Source organism: Clarias gariepinus, chromosome 7 (genome assembly GCF_024256425.1).
Source record: "Clarias gariepinus isolate MV-2021 ecotype Netherlands chromosome 7, CGAR_prim_01v2, whole genome shotgun sequence".
NCBI lineage: Eukaryota > Metazoa > Chordata > Actinopteri > Siluriformes > Clariidae > Clarias > Clarias gariepinus.
The window spans coordinates 16,084,979-16,106,429 of NC_071106.1; the positions used below are offsets into that span (position 1 = coordinate 16,084,979).

The following is a 21,451-nucleotide window of genomic DNA, read 5'->3' on the forward strand; positions in this document are numbered from 1 at the left end:
TAAGCCACCAAAATGAGGTGTTGGTTAAAATAGTTGTAAATTCCTACATGGTTAATGCCACAATTTTTATCAAACTCCTTAAATTATAGCTGATAATATGTAACTTCACTCATATAGTCAGTCATTCATTTAACAATGAGGGAGGTGTTGTATAGAGGCCAAATTAATAAAATGAATGTTCAAACTGTTCCAAGCTTTATGGACCTGATTGTATTTTATAAATTTTGAATACCAACATATTCTGCTGCCAAAATGTTTAATTTAAATTTTTATATAGGCTATATATTTTTTTAGTCCAATCCAAAAACAGGAAGAAGAAAAAGACACAAAAAGGAATGTATTCTGGTACACCACTTTTGGGGGAAGGTCTTGTGGCATAGACTTTTCTGCAGTAGATTTTATTTTAAACTAGACTAAGAACCCGTCGTTGATGAGAAGATACTTTGTATAAATAGTTAAAAGGTTAAAGCTAAAAATAAGCTGATCAGCTTTAATGTAATCAGGGATATTATTATTTCAGGTTGAAAGCCATGTACATGTCCGCCTGTCTTTCTGTACGGCCGAACTCTGCATAACTTAATAATACAGAGAAATGAAATTTTGTAAGGTTGAGTATCTTATCCCTTGTTTACACTAAGTTGTACTTCTTTCATCGTCAGCCAAATACACTCTCTGTTCGGTAGTCGGAGAGTGAATCACAGATAAGAAGTTTAAAAAGTAGATCAGATAAAGATTAGGTTTTGTCTTAAAATGACTGAAGTGCTGTTATTTCTGCAGTATAAATATTAAGTAATCCCAGTAAAAATATTAGGTTTAGCTTTACTAGTTAATATTTATTGTTTATATTGAGCAAGTAGCTCATTAGTAGCTTATTTTAAAGTAGATTATTAAACCCGTCACATAACTGTTCATAATTTTGCTTTTATTTAACATTTTGATTTAAGTGCATAACACTGGGGTCTCAGTTCGGGTATTAGTGCCATGGTTTCAGAACGTATAAAACAAACTGGTTTTAAACTTCCCGCAGGAAGAATAAACATACATTGATCTGTCTATTCATCTGTGATGGTTCAGTTTTCATAGTCTGTTGGTCTTTCGGGTGCTTAGCAAGAGGTCGCCACAGCAGAATTTCCAGTCTGCACAACAATGTTTTATGCCGGACGCCCTTCCTGACGGAATCCTCCCATTTTATCCGGGCTTGGGACCAGCACTGCATCCTGTGGCTGGGGTTTGGGCACTGGCTGGGAATCGAACCCGGGCCTTCCGCATGGCAGACGAAACACCTACCACTGAGCCACCAGTGCCCTTAGGTTTCATAGTCCACTCTCCTTTTTTTTTTTTTAAGCAAGTCATTCTGTGTGACACGGTCATTTCTATTTGGTAAGGATTTGAACGCCTTGTAGGTGCATATCCGTAATCTTTGTGTGTCTTTTGCATACTCTGTGCATACACTCTAAACTATCGCGTGATTAGCTCTGTTGAGTGCTGCGTATAGCCACGCCCACCTCGAGTGAAAAAGCAATATATTTGTCCAAAGAAGCGCTAGAGTCTGTGATCCTTAATCTGGCACACAACGGCTCATAACGTGTCTTCTCCTCATGATTTTCATTTTATTTATGGCTCAGGTTTAACTTCAGGTAAATACTGAAGGACTGGCAACGGTTTATTAATTTCTGTTGAGCCAGTTTCCCGTGATTCTGTGACAAAATCGGCTGGACAGACAGATATATATATATTTATACACAGTATATAGAAGGGGTCTATAGCTTTTAAGCTTAGGAACTTCTTCTAATGATATTTACTTAAATAACTGCAAATACTACTTTGCTTTTATCTAAACCCTTCTTCCAAAAGATACGCTTGAATGTTTCTTCAGGATGAGTTGGCGTGTAACTCAGTCATGGTGGCCTCAGTGGGCAGTAAGTACAGCCACCTCCTCTGTGTCCCACGACTCGTCCAGAGCTGTCACACACTGTCATGTCATTTCGACTCGTCCCACAATAGGACCTGACATCTAAGGAGAGACCATGGATAGTCTCAAAGGAGCTGAAGTGAAATGGAAAGTCTACCCATGATTCATTTATTGGATTTAGTCCATAAAAAGATTTAACTGAAGCATACATTTAAGTACAGGAATTGAAACCTGTGCACATCAGCATATGCAAGAAATGCCTAATTATCTTCTATATACCACAACATGGTGTGGATGAAAACAACAGACAAACTGGCACACATTGTGCAGTTTTCTTAACATTTTTCTATAATAAGTTTTGATTAAACTGCTTTTCAGCTGCAACTTTTTGATAGGCATTTCTGTAAGAATTCTTGTTCAAACTTGTCTGATCGGTTTGGAGCTCATCATGCTGTCAAAGCCAGCTTTCTTCTCATTAGCTAGAGCCGTTGTCGTCAACATGCGCTCTCAAATTAGATTGACATCCAAACCTCTCAAATATACAAAGCAATTTAGATGATATTCATCAAAGTGGTGACAGAAACACATAGACAGAGGGCACTTCTTTCTCATTTTATCTCTCTATTTGCATCACAGGGATAAGAACAAAGCAAGAAAAAAAGGAAAAGGGTACGCAAATTAAGTGACACTATTTGTCAAGTTGCATTATTTAAAAAGGCTTGAGAGTGTAGTATTGAATCCTGTTCATGGTCAATACTTTGCAGATCATTAAAAATAGCAAGTAGATTAAAATAATTTGCAAAAAACAGGATTTTTACAGTATTATTTGTGTTGTATTTTTTGAGTATTGTAACAACAATACTGCAAATGAAACATACCTTAGACCATAATCAGATGATGGTAATGATTCCATAGTGTGTTTTTATGCAGACTGAGAAGATATTTGCAGCAGAATTTACCTTAGGGAAATACCTGTACATTAAATAATATTGTTAGGGTAAAAAGTAAGATTTTTGTAGATATGTAAAATACATTTTATCAGAAATAGCTTCATAAAAAGCTAAATAATTTCTTTTTTTACATATTATACACTGCTATGTCAAAATACGTGCCAGTGGATAGTTTGCTTTATGAATGTTATTAAAATTACATTGTCTATAAAATAAACGATTACAAGTCATTTTACAATAGCCTGTAATGTTTACAATATCTGTATATTTTATATTATAAGCAATATGATGTATGCTTTAAGTAAATTTTCTCTGTTTATATTTTAGTCTTATTGTCAAAAAAACTTTAAAAAGGAAACCGCTGTACAAACCTTATGAAAATAATGCAGATTTATATGTAGAAACAAACATGATTAGATTTAGACAACAGGAAAAATGAAAATAAATAAATAATTAACGTGATTAATTGCATTCATGAAAACTGTTAGCGTAGCCTTGTAAAAATTTACAAATTGTCACCTACATGAATGTCAGGAAAACTACTGATTATTTAGAAGAACTGGAAAGAAACATGTATATATCTATTTTCTACATAATCTGTTAGAACGGTTTGATAATCATAAACAAATCCTGTGAGGTATAACTCCTACCAGATTAATTTTATTTATGTTACATATATATAGTGTGATAATAAACTCTTTTGCATTTTTATCAACATACAATTCACATCCTGTACAACAATAAACAGATAATATTACATGTTTCTTTTTATAAACATTCCTGTTCTTAGATAAAATGCATGAAATGCAACATGAGCTGTTGATCTGGACAATTTAAGACTAATATCACGACATTAAACTTTGTACAGCTGCTTTGGCCCGATCCAAAAATCAGAGGAATGACAGGACAGTTTTTTCCAAAATGTTCTTTGAATGCTTTGCACTTGTCTTGTTGGGATTTTTACAAGAGAATTTAGCCATGTCCTGTAACTTAAAACCAAGATGTGACTCAAGGTGACAGATGTATGTTGAACGTGTTTGGATTTGTGTGGCACATTCACTACAGAAGAATACAGGGTGACCGGAGTCAACGTTTTTCAGAAATTTGGTCCTGCCTGTACGCCTCAGCTGGTATTTCACATTGGCTAGCCAGTGGCTGATAGTTGTCATGGAAAGACCAGTAACATGTGAGATAACCGTCCTTTCTTGAGGAGTCAGGTCTGAGACAACGTACTTCCCATCAGCTGTCTTCTTGAGGCAAGATGTAAACTGGGCTTGCAGAATTAGCAAGTGTTGAGGATTCCAGTGTGAATGCCTACCCTTGCGTTTGTGCACCGCATTTGATGCATCGTCTCCTGCATTTGGTGTGTGAGAATCTTCAATAGCTGATCTCTCTGCTTTATGGGAAGGAGTCTGCGACTTTAAGATATGAGTGTCTGATAAATTGCGCAACATGTCTGATATGTCTGAGAGCGCACTCTCATGCACTGGGCTGGCTGAAGTGCACCTTATTGTATCAGTTAAATCAGTCTTAGTCATAGCAGGAAGAGAGCTTAACACTTTCCCTGGGAGAGAAGCGGTAACTAAACAGTGGTTCCTTTTGCCTTTTGATAAATCTATTGGTTGGTCTTTGTCAATTTGGTATACATCTGGATGTAATGATTCTGCTTTGGAGGTTGATGTTGGAGCCGAAGCCACTGAAGCCTCCTCTGTCATGCTGTTGCTCATCTTCAGAAGCATACTCATAGGATCCTGAACTGAATCCACAGGATTGGCTGCTTTACCTAAATGAAGATTCATGACTGACTGAAGGGCATTTAAAGGACTAACAAATGGTTGTTTTGTCTCTGGATGAACAGTTATTACTGCGTTGTCGACAGAGCTTAAGAAGCTTTCGTTACATTTTTTTGAATCCCTCCGACTCGCATTATTCTCAGAGGCAGTAATCTTGTTATCTTTGTTCTTTAGTGTTTCATGTCCCTCTACTGTAGGAGAACTGGATGCTGATTTCCTGTCTGCGCTTATAGAGAAGGAGGTTGTAAACTGCTTTGCTAAGGAAACCTGTTCATATTTGTCCTTTCTGGTTTCCTCAGCAACATTCTGTGTTACTTTCTTTACCAACTCCTCCATCGCATGCAGGTTTACCTTGGGTGAAGTAGCTCTGTGTTGACAACTAGAGGAAACTTCAGTTTTGTCTGAGCATGGAACTTCCAAACTATGCACCAGTTGCTGTATGGAGGAGTTGTAGACAGAAGGCTTTATGTTATTTTGCAACTGATAAGCTGCATGGATGCTCTGGTAACCTCCCCAGCTGGGAGTGCCCTTCTGTGCTTTGTTAATGGCAGAAGTAACAGTGCTTTCCAGGGACTTGAGGATATCCAGGTTCATTTTTGGACTCTCCTTCAAGTCCTCCTCAGTAAGATAATCAAACTTTGAAGAAACACTGTATCTCTCCTCTGCTGCGTTGTCATTTCCTGGTTCTTTACAATGCATTTGTTTTGGAAAAATCTGTCTTTCCATTTCGGTCTTTTTCAGAGGAGTAGTGGTATGTGGCAATTCAGTGGTCCCATTTTGTGAAAATGTGGAGGAGACTTTCTGTGTTGGGGTCTTCTCATTTTTCATCATAATTTTCTCAGGCAAGGATGTTTGTTCAGAAATGGATTTGTCCATTTTTTGTAGATACTGCCTGGCTTTAACGAAATGCCCTGTTAGCATAATGTGACCACTTAACTGCTGCAAACATTCAAATGATTGTCCACACTCCATACACCTCAAAATCTGTGACTTAATCTGTGCATTGTTGCTTATACAATCATCATCCGTGAGACTCTGTTTCTTGTTAATATTAGAACCCTTTGAAAGATTAACATTTACCGGACTCCCACTAGAAGACGCTTTCTGATCTGTGGCACTTAGTTTAGTTATATCCAAATCCACTGGTACTCTCTTTCTGAACGATGGGATTACTTTAGCGGCAGCAATTGATGTTCCAGGTTCCTTCAGAGGCACTTTTTGGTAGTGTTTTGTCTTGATCATGTGAACACTGAGGTCTTGCAAAGATTCAAAAGAGTGACCACAATACATGCACCTTAGTACCTTCTGGGCATCCTCCTTACCCTCCAGTTCCATTAAAGAGCGTTTACGTGGCTTGGACCAGCTCTTGGCACCTTTGTCAGCCTTTTCATGGTTGTCATCTCGGTAATGTCCTGTATCGTTCATGTGAACTGTAAGATCAACCAGCGTGTCATAAGATGCGCTACAGCTTTTGCAATGAAACTTGCTTGCACCACTAAAGATGGACCTATACATCCTTGCACTTTGTCGGTAAAGCTGAACTGTGCTAAAAAGATTTGTTTCACTTTGTGGGTGAAGCTGTTTTTCAGAAACCTGCTGCAAGGTCTTTGCAACTGCAGACTGGTGCCAGTCATAGCAATTACCCCCAGGACTGCTGCTGTTGCTGCTGCTGCTGCCACTGCTCGCCTCAGATCTTTTCTCTGTACATGACTGAGAAGGATTAAGACCCGGTGAAGACCAAAAGGAGTTAGAGAGAAAACCATTATAAATGGCTTTTATCTGTTCCAGACTATCTGAACCACACACTGATTTCTCAGATCCCTCATTAAGACAGACTTTCATTGGTTTGTCTTTAATATTAATTGAGCTGCTTTCAACATCTGACATAGGTTCATTTGACTCATTAATGTGTAATTCACTGTCAGTCTCGGAAAACTCAGCAGTAGTGGAGCAGTGTTCATCCTTTGATTTTTGGAAGACATATTCCTTCCTGAAGTCGTTGTTACCCAGAGGTTTATCTGCGGCTGTTGAGTCTTTTTTGAAGTCCTCGTTTTGCCTGGCAGGTTCTTCGACGTCCTCTGAATCATAAACTAAAAAGGGAAAAACAACATCGTATATGTCAAAATACTGGCATAAAGTCATCATTACTAAAAGACATATAGAATACACAGAAGTAATATGATATGTCCAACGAGATCTGACAGGTTTATGAGTTCATGAACTTGCACTTGGCCTAAAGAAACCATTTACATGGTTTGTCAGACTGCAAAGCCCCAAAGAAATTGTTTAACACATTGGTACCTGAACAATTTTTTTTTTTTTTATCTATGAGAAATTAATTTAAACTATAAACTGCTTTATAAGCTCGTTTTATACTAAACACATACAGTAATACTATACACTTATAAGTCTTAAGAAAATTCAACCAGTCTAAAAAAGCCTTCTTGGCTATTTCATTTGATATCTTTCAACTACTTTGCCAGATACAAGTATAAAGCTGCCAGGATATAAAATTTCATTTTCATTTTGCTTGACAGAAGCCAAACGATTTTTCCAGTCATTTGTTAGCTGAACTTTTTAAATGCCTTCTGATGAATTATTGGGCATTTATAAAAAACTATCTACCGGTCAAAGAAGAAGCCCGTCTCTGGTGTGATAAGCATACAGTATCTTGGGAAGTTCTCTTCAACAAAATGTTACAGAGGGTGGATCATTTTCTACAAACTGTACCAAAGTGCAAGCCTAAACCAAAATCCTGCTTACGCATACACAAAAATATTATATTTGTCATACTGTAGCTCAGTCCAATACACGCATTTGTTTTTAGGGAGTTAAGATTAGTGGTGAAATACATGTCTTATTGTGTTGAACGTAGACAGCTGCAAGTATTTAGTCTGCAGGGCCCTATGTTCATGTTGTAACATACATAGACACCTTTGAGAAAAAACTGAGAAGGGAAAAATGGAAAAGAGGATAATGGTCACCCCTCTTGCTGCCAGCTTCACCCATCTACCAATCTTAGGAGTGACTATTTCCTTTCGTGACAGTGTGTCACCTACTAGTTTGACATTGTCTTTCTGATGCTGTAAGTGGAACAATGAAAGCCACACCAAATTTGCCCTTCTCTGTTCCCATTTATTCGTTCTTGTTGAGGTGAAGTTGTTCCTGTCAAACTGTTTTTAATGGAAGGTGTTAGACCTGCCTCATATTTTATTTCTAATTTAAACTCAATTCCAATGTACCACAGCGCACAGATAATCTTTCTCAGCTACTTTTTTTCTGTTGCTTTGATTGTACACACAAGATCTAACAGGACAGCCGGTGTGAAAGCACAAATAGCCCTCATTTCAACTGATAATACACAATCTTCAGAGACTGTGCTTCTCTCATTTAGCCTCTCGCTAGATGTCAGCCAGGATGCGTGTAGGATTGGAGCTTTAAAGGATAATTGGCAGGTGCAGGCCACTCTTATTCCCCTTTAGATTTGGATTGTCACTAGGTATCCATTACCTGCCAATCTCCTCTGATCATTCCTGGCAGCCTTGATCAAAAGATGTCATTTGAACTGCCTGGTTTGGCATGGATTCTGAAACTCCTCGTAAAAAAGAATGAACCAGGTGTAAATACAATGACATGATCATTTTCCTGCCCACTCATATCACAGAGGCAATTATGGTGACACACAGTGGGATCAAATAAGCAAAATTGCCATTTTTTTAGTCTAATGCCACTGTTTGTTTTTTTTTTTTGTTTTTTTTGAAAGATCTGCTAAAATACAAAGTAAAACCCAATTTTTCATTCATGAGCAAAGACAAAAAAAAATGCTGTTGATTATAAAACTTAACTTCATAACAAAAAATAAGAATGATTGAATTGTTATCCATCTCAAGAGGCAACTATCATAATCAATTATGCTCCTAGACTTGACTGACAACCATTGTAATTTATTTAGTTAATAAATCGTGATGTGCGCACCAACCTCTTGGGGAAAAGGAGGAATTTCCAGGCATTGTTTTTTTCGCTTTGTTTTTTGATTGATGAACTGTTATGTCTCTATGCGCTTGGTTTTAGGTCACCATTTGTGAAAGCAGCAAAAAAAACAAAAACCTTAAAAATGAATTTGGGCCTTTCTGAAATTCTAAAAATGTAACACAAATAAAAGATTCCTGCTGCAACATTTTTCTGCTTCAGAGTCAGTGCTAGTCTTCCTTTTCTTTTTATAAAGACACAATGGTTGATAACTGGACAGCTGAATTATTTTAGTGATATCCAAAATCAAGGTTTATTAGCTAAAGACAACGCAATGTTTTGAGCTAGAGAGCAAGCGACGAGTTCAAACCGTTGGTATTTGTGACATAGAATTATATGGATAAAACGTTTATCCTCAAGGCAGTGCTAAATCAGGCATTTATCCAAACAAAATATCGCACCAGTAAGAACTCTCTTTTGTATTATCACTTGAGGCATTCAAGACTTCCAGCTGTGTCTCTTTTTCACATGTAAAACATCATAACTATCCATCACTATGCATCAGGATGCTGTGCACCATGGTGGTCTACTATTTTCTGAAAAGGCCCTGATCTAAATTAAAACACAACCGAAGAAAAAAAGTATCAGCAAATGCACTGATCTATACCCAATTATCTAATCATCAAGTTTTCAATTTTTGTGGTGCACTGTAGCCTCAGGTTCTTGTACATAATGTAGTCTGCAGTTGTAGCTCATCCACCTTAAGGTTTGAAGTGTGATGTGTTCTGAGATACTTTTGTGCTCACCATGGATATAAAGAGTGCTTGTGTTAGGTTATCAAAGCCTGCCTGTCAGTGCAAACCAATCTGGCCATTGTCCTCTGACCTCTCTCATCAACAAGGTGCTTCCACCCACACTACTGCTGTTGACTGGATGTTTTCTCTTTTTTCGGCTTGCTTTGCTTTTTTTGTTGTTGTTTTTTCACTATTAAACTATTCTTCAGGTACTGTTTTCCACGATGTTATGCATTACACGACTGCCATATTATTGTCTTATTGGATGATGTACCTGGTACCTGATTGGATGGTATACCTAATAAAGTGAAAAGTTAATGTACGTATTAATACAGTCATCTAATCTCCTTTTTAACATCCATTCTTTTCAGTAGAGGACACTTTAACTTAAGCATAAACAGGGCAAGACAGGCAAAATGTGTTTTCAGTGGACATATCGCTCTCTAAATATCACTCTACATGCCTTTGATTCTCTGTTCCCCTTGACAGTGGTGTGTCTGATGTGCCTCAGCTGCCAAGAGTGACTGGCAGCAATTCTGTATGAATCAAAGCCAGCAGCTGCTAGATGATGGTAAAGCAACAAAGGAGCCTCCATGGATCGGACTTGTTTGTTTGGTGCATGCCCTGGGTGCTTAATTGGATTGGGATCTTTTTTTGGGAGTTTGGAGGCTGTATTTAAAGCCTTTGGCTCTTCGCCTGCTAGGCCCTGTGCACAGCAGGCTGAAGTTTACTGGGTGTTCTGGTGCTTTTCCGGACAACATTGAATTATTTATTAAAATTGTTAATGCGACATTTGCTTTTCTGTGGGATCAGACCAAACTGGCTAGTCTTTGCTCTCCACAGGCATAAAAAAGGCAAAAAAACAGTTCACTTGTGTATATAATTAATAATCAATGTTAATGTGTTAATGTTTTGTTGTTAATGTTATGGCTGATCACTGTCCATGACTTCTGGTGGACCACAAAACAATTGGGGTGTAGTAACAAACTGATAGAAAGCACCACCATTCATCATAGAGCACACATCTAAGGCTGTCTCTGTCTCTTGAACTCTCAGGTTACAGGCTTACATGGCCTGTCTAAATAATATTCACTGTGATGAATGACCCTGCAAACCTCCTACCTCTCATTAATCTCTTTCCTTAGAGCAGCATCTATCACTGAGCTGTGGGAGAGCACATAGGGTTCATACTGAGGCCAGCCAAGCTTGAGTGATGCATGTCACTCTGAGCTGAGACTGGAATGCACAGGCACAAACAAATGCTTATTGCAGCATGTATGCACCTTCACAAATACACAAACACAAAGAGAAAGAGAGAGAGAGGGAGAGAAACAATCTCATGAGAAAATATACACTATACATACAATAATACAGTAAAATTAATTATGTTTCATAGCTTAGGCTTAAAAACTCATCTGAACAACTGTGTGTGTATTTTCATGTGCCTGACCTTAAATTTAGAACACACTTGCTCCATCATTCTTTCAACATGTAATACATCTCTACATACAATTACTTGGGATCACGCTTCCTTCTGTAGGCCTCTCGAGTCTCTCGGCAGCATGACTATCTCATTTTTCAGAACTGCTCTCACTTTCACCTAACACAGTCAAATCTCACCCTAAACACAACTTGGCATCATTTCATATCCCGTTTAACGACCTCCATGCTGCCCATTCCCTTTCTCTTTGTCTTTACTTCAAAATGTCTTCTTGTGTCCCATCGGCACAGTACTTTTCCTTCTATCCACCTTGTGTCTTTGGAAAGTGTGTGAGATAGATGACAAGTCTCAAAGTGTCAAAAATAGTGGTGGCGTGATTAACAACTCTGTTGAGAGGGTAATTGACGTTTCGGCGTGATGCTGATCCTCTCCACCAGGGTTTGGGTTTCTGGACCCCTAAGGGATACGTTGAGTCACTTTCCCAAAATGGAGCGTACATGAAAAAGCACCTCCCTGGAAAAAGAAGGCGCATTCCTCTTTCCCAAAAAGAAGATTGATGTCTCCATTGTCATCCCAGGGAGGAGACGTCAATCTCGCGAAGCTGCCACAGAGATGAAGCTCACATGTTCAGACAATAAACGTGTGTAGCTTTGCTACGGATTTGATTTCAAGGAGTTAGGAGTGGGAATTCATTGCTAGATGTATTTCCATACTAGAAAATCCATGGGAATGGATGTCTAAAATAATCACAATATATAATATAAATTGAACATGGGGAAATATTGAGAATATAAACAGGAAGGTGAGGAGGAGGAGAACTCTCGTTTACCTTCCCATAGCTCATGGCCTTTCTGGCAGGACTCACCCTTGTGTCATGAAACTTAAAAGGCGTATGTCAATCATTATGGTAAACCACACCATAATGGAAGTTCATTATAAATGCAGTATAAAGAACAGATGTTGTAGATCATTCGACATTGTGGGACTGCAACTGTGGAAAATGTACGTTATGTCTATGAACACAATCATCTGCACTTTTTCATTCAAAGTCAATTATATAAAGGATAAAACTTTACTCTCAATAAAAATGGGACATAAACTTTATTTTCCTTATTACTGAGGTAACAAAAACTAAGTGAAGCTATAGAAGTGGTGGGTAAGCTTCTGTTATGTGTCTCAAACAATCATCTTCTCATCTTATATACCACTTATCCTGTGTACAGGCCTATCTCAGGAAACTTAGTGCACGAGGTGGGGTACACCCTGGACATGGTGCAAACTCATCTTAGGTCTTAACTGATTTTTAAGCTAAGTACACAATAAAGGTGCAAAAGATCCAGTAATAGATAAAGGTGTTTGGACAGTGTACAGTACTATACTTGTAACAAATTCCACGACAGACACACTCATACTGTTCACATACGCTTTAGTGCTTGAACTTTTAAATCTTGCCTTGGATACATTACACATAGCTGTGGTGTAAATTACTTAGACTCCAGCGGCATGATGACTGATTGCCAAAATAGTTTATACTTTTTTTTTTCTACTGCAAAATCAGGGGCCTTTGTGCGTCCCTCCCTTTTATCATCTCCATCATCACATGCAGACTCAAAACATCAGCCTGAATAATCTCCTCCACATTTCTCAGACATTTAACTTCCTCCTCACAGAGACGGTAAGCAAGGGCTAGAAACCAGCCCAAATCTCTAAGAACTGCAATTTCCAAGACATATTTTGGTGAAACTCCTCTGTAACATATCAAAATCTCTCATTAAGAAGTTCTTCAACCTTTGGATCAATGTGTAGATATTCTTAGTGTCCAAAACAACATATAGAGTGGAGCAAAAACCTTAATGGATGTAATGAATATGGTGGTCAAAAACGAATACAAAACACAGAAAGAACTATTTGCATGAAAACGATTTCAGGTATTAATTTCATCCTAACAGTTTGTGGCAGCTGCATTCAAAACATGTAACAAAGCTCATCTTTCACCTGAAATTTTAAATTAGGTTAAAGCAATAGTTAAGGCCAGCAGTAGAAGCTAATATCTACTTGATTACATCAAAGCACCAGAAACCTAATTTGACTTGGTGACAGGGCACACGGCTCGTCATCGCCGATCATTACTGCTGTCAGCAATCCATCAAGTTTACAGCTAATTGGGTGTGCACTAATGAAGCTGGTTAAATGACTGTGTGTCGTGTGTGTGTGTGTGTGTGTGTGTGTGTGTGTGTGTGTGTGTGTGTGTGTGTGTGTGTGTGTAAGAGAGAGAGAGAGAGAGAGAGAGAGAGAGGGAGAGAGAAAGAGAAATATGATAGGGAGTGGAGAAAAAGTAAAAGTAAAAGAACACATCATTGTTAAATGTTCAAAAATTCAACTACACAATTCAAAATCTGTTTATTCTGGTGCTGCAAAACTAGTATTGAACAAAAAATAAAGATAAGGTCACATTAAAGAAAAAACTTACAAAGCTATTTCCACCACCAGTCTAATACCTAGAAATTGTTCAGATCCCAGTGAAACAGTGTGATGAAATAAAAGGCCAGGCAAGTGTATGGGAAAAGAATGAGTGCGCTCACATGGCCCCGCTCTGATTGACCATTAAAGCCTTTGATGGATGAGGCTGTCACGAGGATAACAATTAAATCCAACATGAGACAAAGCTGTTCTGACAGGCCAGAGTAACGGAGCAAGCCGTAGCCCTCCATTAAGCACCCAATCCCTCTCCACCCTCCAACCCCCAGCCCTAGCGCATACTTACTCACTCTCGCTCTCTTTCAAACACACACACATACACACACACACGGACAAAACTGTCTTCTTATGCTGATGAGGGCCTTTCACTGACATATTTTTAATGCCAACTCACTCGAACCTAAATCTTTACCTTAGTGACCAAACTAAAAACTTTAAGTTTAGTTTAGTTTTTACTGGAATACAAACAGCCAAATGATTCCATTAGGTCCACACTGTCAAATATCCCTATTCTTTTGGGAACTATTGGTCCTCACTAAGATATAAGTCCATACCATGTACATGCACTCAGTCTATAAAAGTCTCCTGTGAAGTTCCTTACAACAGTATTCACTCATTACATTAAATGACACTCTTTTTTATAATGATAACTAATGCATGTTTTCTAATTAGTTTGTTTTTGGTATTTTGGGCCATCCACGTGCCATCCGGCACATTGGGAGACGGTTACTCCCCACCCTGAAGGTGGATCTGTTGTTTCTGTGGCAGTTACTTAAGTTGTCGGGTTGCCAGCTCAACGCCCGATTGTCATTCACACACTACGGGCAATCTTGGAACGCCAGCTAGCCTAACCAGCATGTCCTTGGACTGTGGAAGGAAACCGGAGAACCCAGAGGAAACCCACCAAGCACTGGGAGAAGACCCAAGGCGGGAATCGAACCCTCGACCCTGAAGGTGAAAGGCGACACTTTCTAGTAATAGTTGCATCTATTGTGAACACAACTTCAATTTGGTAATTATTACACCTGAAACTATCCCAAATTATGATGATGGGTCTATTATTGGTGATTAAAAAAAAGAATAATTGACAGCAGATGGACATCTGGATGCTTTTTTTTGTTCCCAATAGTTCAGAAGTTATATGAAGAAGTTCAGCACTACAACTTGGAAAAGTCAGCAGGTTCTAGGTTTAAAACCTAAAGTCACTGAAATTATCCTTACGAAAGAGTCGCCTAATAAAAAAAGATGACATATTACGATTACATTAATTATTTATTTGATTATTTATATTCTTGTTAACACTGCATTTTAATTAATAGCATCATAATAATTGTTTAATGTTACAGTTTGTTAAGTCTGATTCTAATGCATTCTAATGAGAGGCTTGTTCATGTTGCGGCAGTACAGGTTTATGGATGGATTGCTTAAACACCCGGAACGGAAAAGGTACCAAAAATAAGCTACAAGCCAAACAGTATAAAACACCACGAAGGGGAAAAAAATCAAATTCTTCTAGGCATTAAACACGACCAGGGTAAAGAGAGGAACAGAAGACATACCTGGAACGCGCCTGGGTGCTCGCTGCTTCCTCCTAGCCATACTTCTAGAGGCGGACTGTCTCTGTCTCTGGGTCCTCGGCACTTACTTCAACCCGCGGCGACACGCGAGCGCTGTTTCACGTGTACACGGAGCAGGTGGACGCTTCGGAGCCGCCGTTCTTTGTTCTTTGTCGCCCGGTGATAAGCGATAAGCGAGCAGAAACGAGTCACGCGCCTCAAAGCGCGCTCTGGGCTCATCACGTCACTCAAAAGTCCGCGAGCTCGATTTCCCCCAGCAGCTGTCGGACCCTCCCACGCCACGTTTCTGTTATGACATGCTCGATACCATCTTTTTTAATACAGTACAACATACTGACGGTTTGACTCAAACTCGAGGGCGTTTTAGTTTCAACATTCTTTACACGCAATACCAATTTTTTTTTCTTTTCTTTTTTTTAACACAAAAAATCTTTTTTAGCTCAATCTGCCATCATATAAATGGGATTCCTCTGGTTTTGTACTTAAGTCAGTTATATTTCTCAGTATTCTTCTTCTGGAACAAAATTGATGCTGAAGTATATCAGATGTGAGGCCAGCACTTTTGATGCATGAGGACAATGTTTTTGGTTTTCCCCCTATATCACTTTTCACACTGCTGCCAGGAGCTAAGAGGTTTGGGGAGGTAACAGATAAGCAAAGCCAATAACAACACATTATGCAACTGAAAAGTTAAACGTAATGTACATTGACTCGCCAAAGAGATCAGAAATTATGTTTTTCTGATGTCCACTGGCTTCATAGAGTGCATGAATATTATTATGCACATACACATACTGTACATGTGGCAGCATCATTGTGCATATTTACACGGTTATTTTTTAACAATGCATATCTATATGCAGAAAAAGAGTGCTGGCACATGTATGTGTATGTGCATGAATATCGATTCCCAGCCAGTGCCCAAACCCCAGCCACTGGATGCAGTGCCGGTTCCAAGCCTGGGTAAAATGGGAGGGTTGCGTCAGGAAGAGCATCCGACGTAAAAAAAACTTGTGCCAAGTTGTTGTGCAGATCGAATGGTCCCCTGTGTCTTCCCCTGGACAAAAGCAGCCGAAAGACTAACATCAACATTGACATGCACATACACGTACATGTGCCAGCATCATTGCGCATATTTGCATGTAAATTTTTTATAATGCATACCTACACATATACAGAAAATGCCTGGTCATTGTGTCATTAATAACTCACTTTCTCATCGTCTATAACACCTTATCCTCTGTGGGAGGTGGAAAGGGCTTGTAACCTATTCCCAAAGACATAGGGCAAGGACAAGGATAGGCTCCAGGCCCCTGTGATCCTGAATACAGGATAAAGCGGTATAGAAGATGAGTGAGTGAGTGAGTTTTCTGTTTATCCTGATCAGAATCATGATGGCTTTACAGTCTTTACTGTCTGGACACAGGGTTGGAATATATCCTGAAAAAGGATTCCAGTTCATCATAGGGTGCCATGCATTCATAAATAAATTCATTCACATCTAGGGGCATTTTTTTGTATGGCCTACACACCTATTACACCTGCAGGGATGTTTGAGACACTAGGAGAAATTGAAGGAACTTGTAAGGCACAGACATAGACATGGTGAGAAAATGTGAATCTCTGCATATATGTGAGCTTAATATTATAAAAATTTCAAAGCAATGAATCAAATACAAGTCTGTGAGACTTTAAATTATATTTGATAAGTTTTTATTAAGGCGGCACAGTGGTGTAGTGGTTAGCACTGTTGCCTTGGACCTCCTGGGTCTGGGTTTGATTCCCAGCCAGGCTAAATACAGGATAAAGTGGTATAGATGACAGTGAGTGAGTGAGTTCTTATTAATAAGTTGTATTTGGATTCTGACTTTTTAACTTGATGCCTAGCCTTTTTAGGTAGTATTGCTACTGTATGTTATAGCTGATGAGGCTCCTACAACAGCGCCATTAGAGAACTGCCCCCACATCCTTATCACCATCACCTCTGAAGCTCATGCTTGTCACCTGGCATCTGAAATAAGAAGGGACACCTGCCAGCAGGATGCCTACCCTTCTCAGGGTTCACAAGAGGTTGTGTTTGAGCTACATGTCCATCAGTGATCTGAACACTCCATTTGGTCTCCTCCTGCCCTTACCCAGGCCATGTTTTGAGAGGTCCAGTCATATAGTTTGATCTGTGACAAGCAGATGACCTTTTCCTTGAGTCTGTTGTCAAGCTCCATAATATCATGCTGTTGCAGCACATCTAAGCAACATGGCTCACCTTCACTGACATGGGTTAGAACTTTCACAAATCTGTTACAAGTGAATGTCAAGTGAAGTGCTTGAAAATGGGGCTAAAATGAGATGTGCTGTAATAGTGCAATATCCATAAAGATTTATTATGCAGCTTAGGAAATGGTATTTGGCTGAGTATAAACATCAGGGTGACAAACACTGGTAATGCTGAATATGTTTTGGTGTTTTCTTTCTTTACAAATTTATTAAGTCTTATAAATGGAGAGTAAATGAGAGCAATACAGAAACATTTTGTTAATTTTTCTTTTACAAAAGATTAGTAATTATTATTAGTACAAAAGTTATAATATTAATAATAATAATAATAATAATAATAATAATAATTAATAATAATAATAATAATAATAAAAATGCCTTACTTCAACCCAACCCTAACTTTTAGTTTGGCATCTTTACATATAATAATAATAATAATAATAATAATAATAATAATAATAATAATAATAATAATTATTATTATTATTATTATTATTATTATTATTATATAATTGCTATATAGGATGGACAGCATATATATATATATATATATATATATATATATATATATATATATATATATATATATATATATATATATATATATATATATAGGATCTTACAGTTATAGTGTCCTAAATTCAGCTCTAAACTCAGGTCTTTCTTTGTATTTAATTTTCTGCCCATGCCTGTGTTGTCATGTTGCCTGTGCATCATGTTTTTTTCTACATGATACGTAGAATGTTTGGCTTGGACAAATTGCATCTTCTTGTAAATAAATGTGTTCTAAATTTAAGGTGAGGCACATGTAGTAACCTCACAGTTGTTTAAATTAGTTTTTAATCTTCTAAAAACATAATAAATTTTACCTTCTTAATGGCATCTTACCCCAGATGTTTTTTTCCTGCCTAGGAAGGCCCAGTGTTTAATATTTATTATATAGTGAATACCAGCTCACCAGATGCAAATGTTGTCACATCCACCATCAGCAGGGTCTTATTGTACATTGTCAGTAGGTTTCACAGTTGGACAGCTGGATTGTCCAACTATGATTGGCCAGACTCTGAGGTGTGTGCACAACACATCAGTCGCAGAATCAACGGTGACAGTGTTGTGTAAAATAGGTTGGAAGAAAAAGTCATATAGTGGCAAATGTATAGCAAAAACACATTTGTTAAAGGAATTTGTTTAATTTGGTTCATAATAAATGGTTAAATGCATCTATAAAAAATGGGACAAACAAGTGGCGTTATATCAAACAGTAGGAGGCATGCATAAACTTCAGCTGAATTCTGCACAGAGTAGAATAGTCGGCTAAATCTGAGAGGATGAGACACTTGAGGCACTGATGTAATCCTTACCCGACTGTACTGATGATGTTATTAAGACGAGTACATGTGTTACCAAGTATTACGGAAGACATGACTCATGTTTATTTGTATAGTATATATGAACTGGAATCGCTACATAAGGCTTTGTTAATAAGCATGGCAAAAAGCTTTTTTTTTGTTGGTAGCAGTCAAAGCACAGTCTTTAATAGCTCTTCAGATATAATTAAATCTTAGACTTTAAATATAAATGTGCAGATGGGGCATACAGTAAAAATGCAAATCCTTCACCTTTCACCAGCTTTGTTTTGACAGTGACGTGAGATTATGCTCAGTTAGGCCCTATGTTGAGTTGAGCTCTGTCAGGTGAGGGGGTGACAGGGCCGTATGGTGGAGCTCCTGTCTGTGACAGGCTGTCATTGGGAGATGTGTGCCATGTGGCTGTCTCTCAGTCTGTCTGTGGGCTGAAGGATGACCTCTCCTGCTCACTGGGGCTTTACCAGGCCTGCCATCACTGTCTCTCAACTCTTGCTTTGACAGGAGACATGACGCCCAAGACACATCAGCCTTGTCTACAGGTAGATCCACCCTGTGCACTCTGATGGCTTGTGGCCAAGAGATTGAAGGGATATGTGTGTGTGTGTGTGTGTGTGTGTGTGTGTGTGTGTGTGTGTGTGTGTGTGTGTGTGTGTGTGTGTATGAGTGAATGAATAAGTCCCTCTTTCCCTAAAGTGTGTGAGTGATTCTGCATTGAAAGGATTTTTTAATTTGATGTGACAAGTAAAGTGCTTTCTAAATCATAATCTAAAACTGCAGATCAATCTGGTCCACTGCATGTCTTAAGAGTTTAGACTGGGTGACAAGGGCTCAGTGTTATTTGTTTGTTGTTGTACTAGTGAAAGGTGTATGTTCCATGATTTAGAGGATATTTTCTCAGCTTATCCATCACATATGACATAAATGCATTTTTGCAATTAACTGTCTCTCCTGATGGGGTAATTTAGTTTGATTTGTGACTTGATTTATGACTCTGCAAAAAGCCATCAACAGATATCCTTGACATTTTGTAATTTTGCAAAACAAAAGAAATTAAGAAGGTCGGAGAGACAGACATGAGAGGGTAGGGCTTGTCATTTGTTCACACTTCCCACCTCTTAGTTGCTATGATGAGTAGAACTGGAAGTAACAGAAATGTAGATTCTAATATAAAGAATCTCTAATACTGTAAACTATCCTGAAACAAAATACTAAACCATTTGCATAATTCAGATGTACTCAAATCATGAAAGCTTTAATTCCTTATGTTATTTAATTGTTATTGCGGTGACATTTTTTGAAATGCAAATACATTAACATCCAAAGACAATAAACGCAACTGCATAATCCTGAAAAGATAAAATCACAAGTAGACATCCACTAGTGAAACCCAGCCTCATCAAACAGATAATTCCTTAAAATGAAAGTCCTATAATTTTATATAAAGTACACACAGGTAAATATAGCATAGAGAAAAACCCAAAATTATGCAGCGCTCCCAATGTACTATATATACATAGCTCTATTATATACATAATAAATCTACATATTCCTTCATTTATTCATTCATATTCTATATCACTTATCCTGTTAAATAATCACAAGGGGCCTCAAACCTATCTCAGGAGACTTTGGGCAAAAGGCATAGTACACCCTGGACAGGGTGCTAACCAATTCAATTCAATTCAATTCAATTTAATTCAATTCAATTCAATTCAGTTTTATTTGTATAGCACTGTTAACAATTGTCATTGTTGCAAAGCAGCTTTATACAATATATGTATTTTTTTAATTGTGTAACCTATCACAGGACAAATTATACAGACACTATGCACAATTTGGGAATGGCAGTTATCCTAATCTGCCTGTCTTTGAACTGTGGGAGGAAACCGAAATACCCAGAGGAAACCCACCAAGCACATGCGAACTCCATGCACACAGACCTGAGGTGGAAATTGAACCCTCTACCCTGGAGGTGCAAGGCTACACTACTAGCCACCATGCCTTTTAAAATTTATATAATAAAGTAAATTTATTATTACCTGCAGTAGTTTAATGGCTGTCAGGATCTAAAAATTATTGATATTTAAATCAGTTTCAGATCAAAAAATTATAGAAAACAAATCTTAAAAACAAACGTAGTGTATATGCAATACCCTACACATAATTAACAATGCGGTGCGAAAGGAAACAGAGCGAAGCTGTGTGAGATGGTTTGTGATGTGAACGCATCCTCCTTTCCCAGCTGTGATATCAGACTGTGGCTGGACATATTTGCATGCTCAGCACTGTTTGTCTGCAGTAATTCATCACCAGCCTCTGAAGTATTGAAAGCATCAGCATCCGTCAGCAGCTTTCTGTCAATGTTGTCTGTGTTTTTAAAAGAGCACAAGAATTATTTCACATCAGGAGCGCATGTAACGGGCCACTTACTCCTAAAAGGATAAAAGAGTGGCAGATTGTTCTACCTTGGCACAACCCACAAAGGGAGCAAAAATGATAGCTGACAAGAGTGGAAATTAGTGCCTGCAACCCATTAGAAGTTTGGTTCGGGGGAAAAAAATTATTTACACAAATTTAAATGTTTCTATTTTTTTTACTTTCGAAAAAAAAAATTGATGAACTTATTGCCACGAGGTTATATAATATCTGAGTTAATTTAATGACAAATAGAACCAAATACTGCGATAGATTGGCACCCTGTCCAGGGTGTACCCTGCCTCATGCCCTAAGCCTCCTGGGATGGGCTCCAGGATAATCAAAATGTTTTTGGCAAATGTGAGATGAGCCTTTGTGTTCTTTTTGATCAGCAGTGGCTTTCTCTTTTAAACTCTCCCTTGGATTTTTGCCCAGTCTCTTTCTTATTGTTGAAACGTGAACACTGACCTTAACTGAGCCA

At 38.2% G+C, this 21,451-nt stretch overlaps 1 protein-coding gene across 1 annotated transcript; it reads right to left on the reverse strand.

The window, feature by feature from the left end:
• Positions 1-3,251: 3,251 nt before the first annotated feature.
• Positions 3,252-15,173, reverse strand: tshz3a (teashirt zinc finger homeobox 3a). Its single transcript, XM_053499739.1, has 2 exons — positions 14,897-15,173; positions 3,252-6,745 (listed from the first exon to the last, which is right to left on the reverse strand). Exons 1-2 carry the CDS (start codon positions 14,934-14,936, stop codon positions 3,753-3,755), a joined length of 3,033 nt encoding a protein of 1,010 aa, XP_053355714.1. The 5' UTR covers positions 14,937-15,173; the 3' UTR covers positions 3,252-3,752.
• Between the last annotated feature and the right edge of the window lie 6,278 nt (positions 15,174-21,451).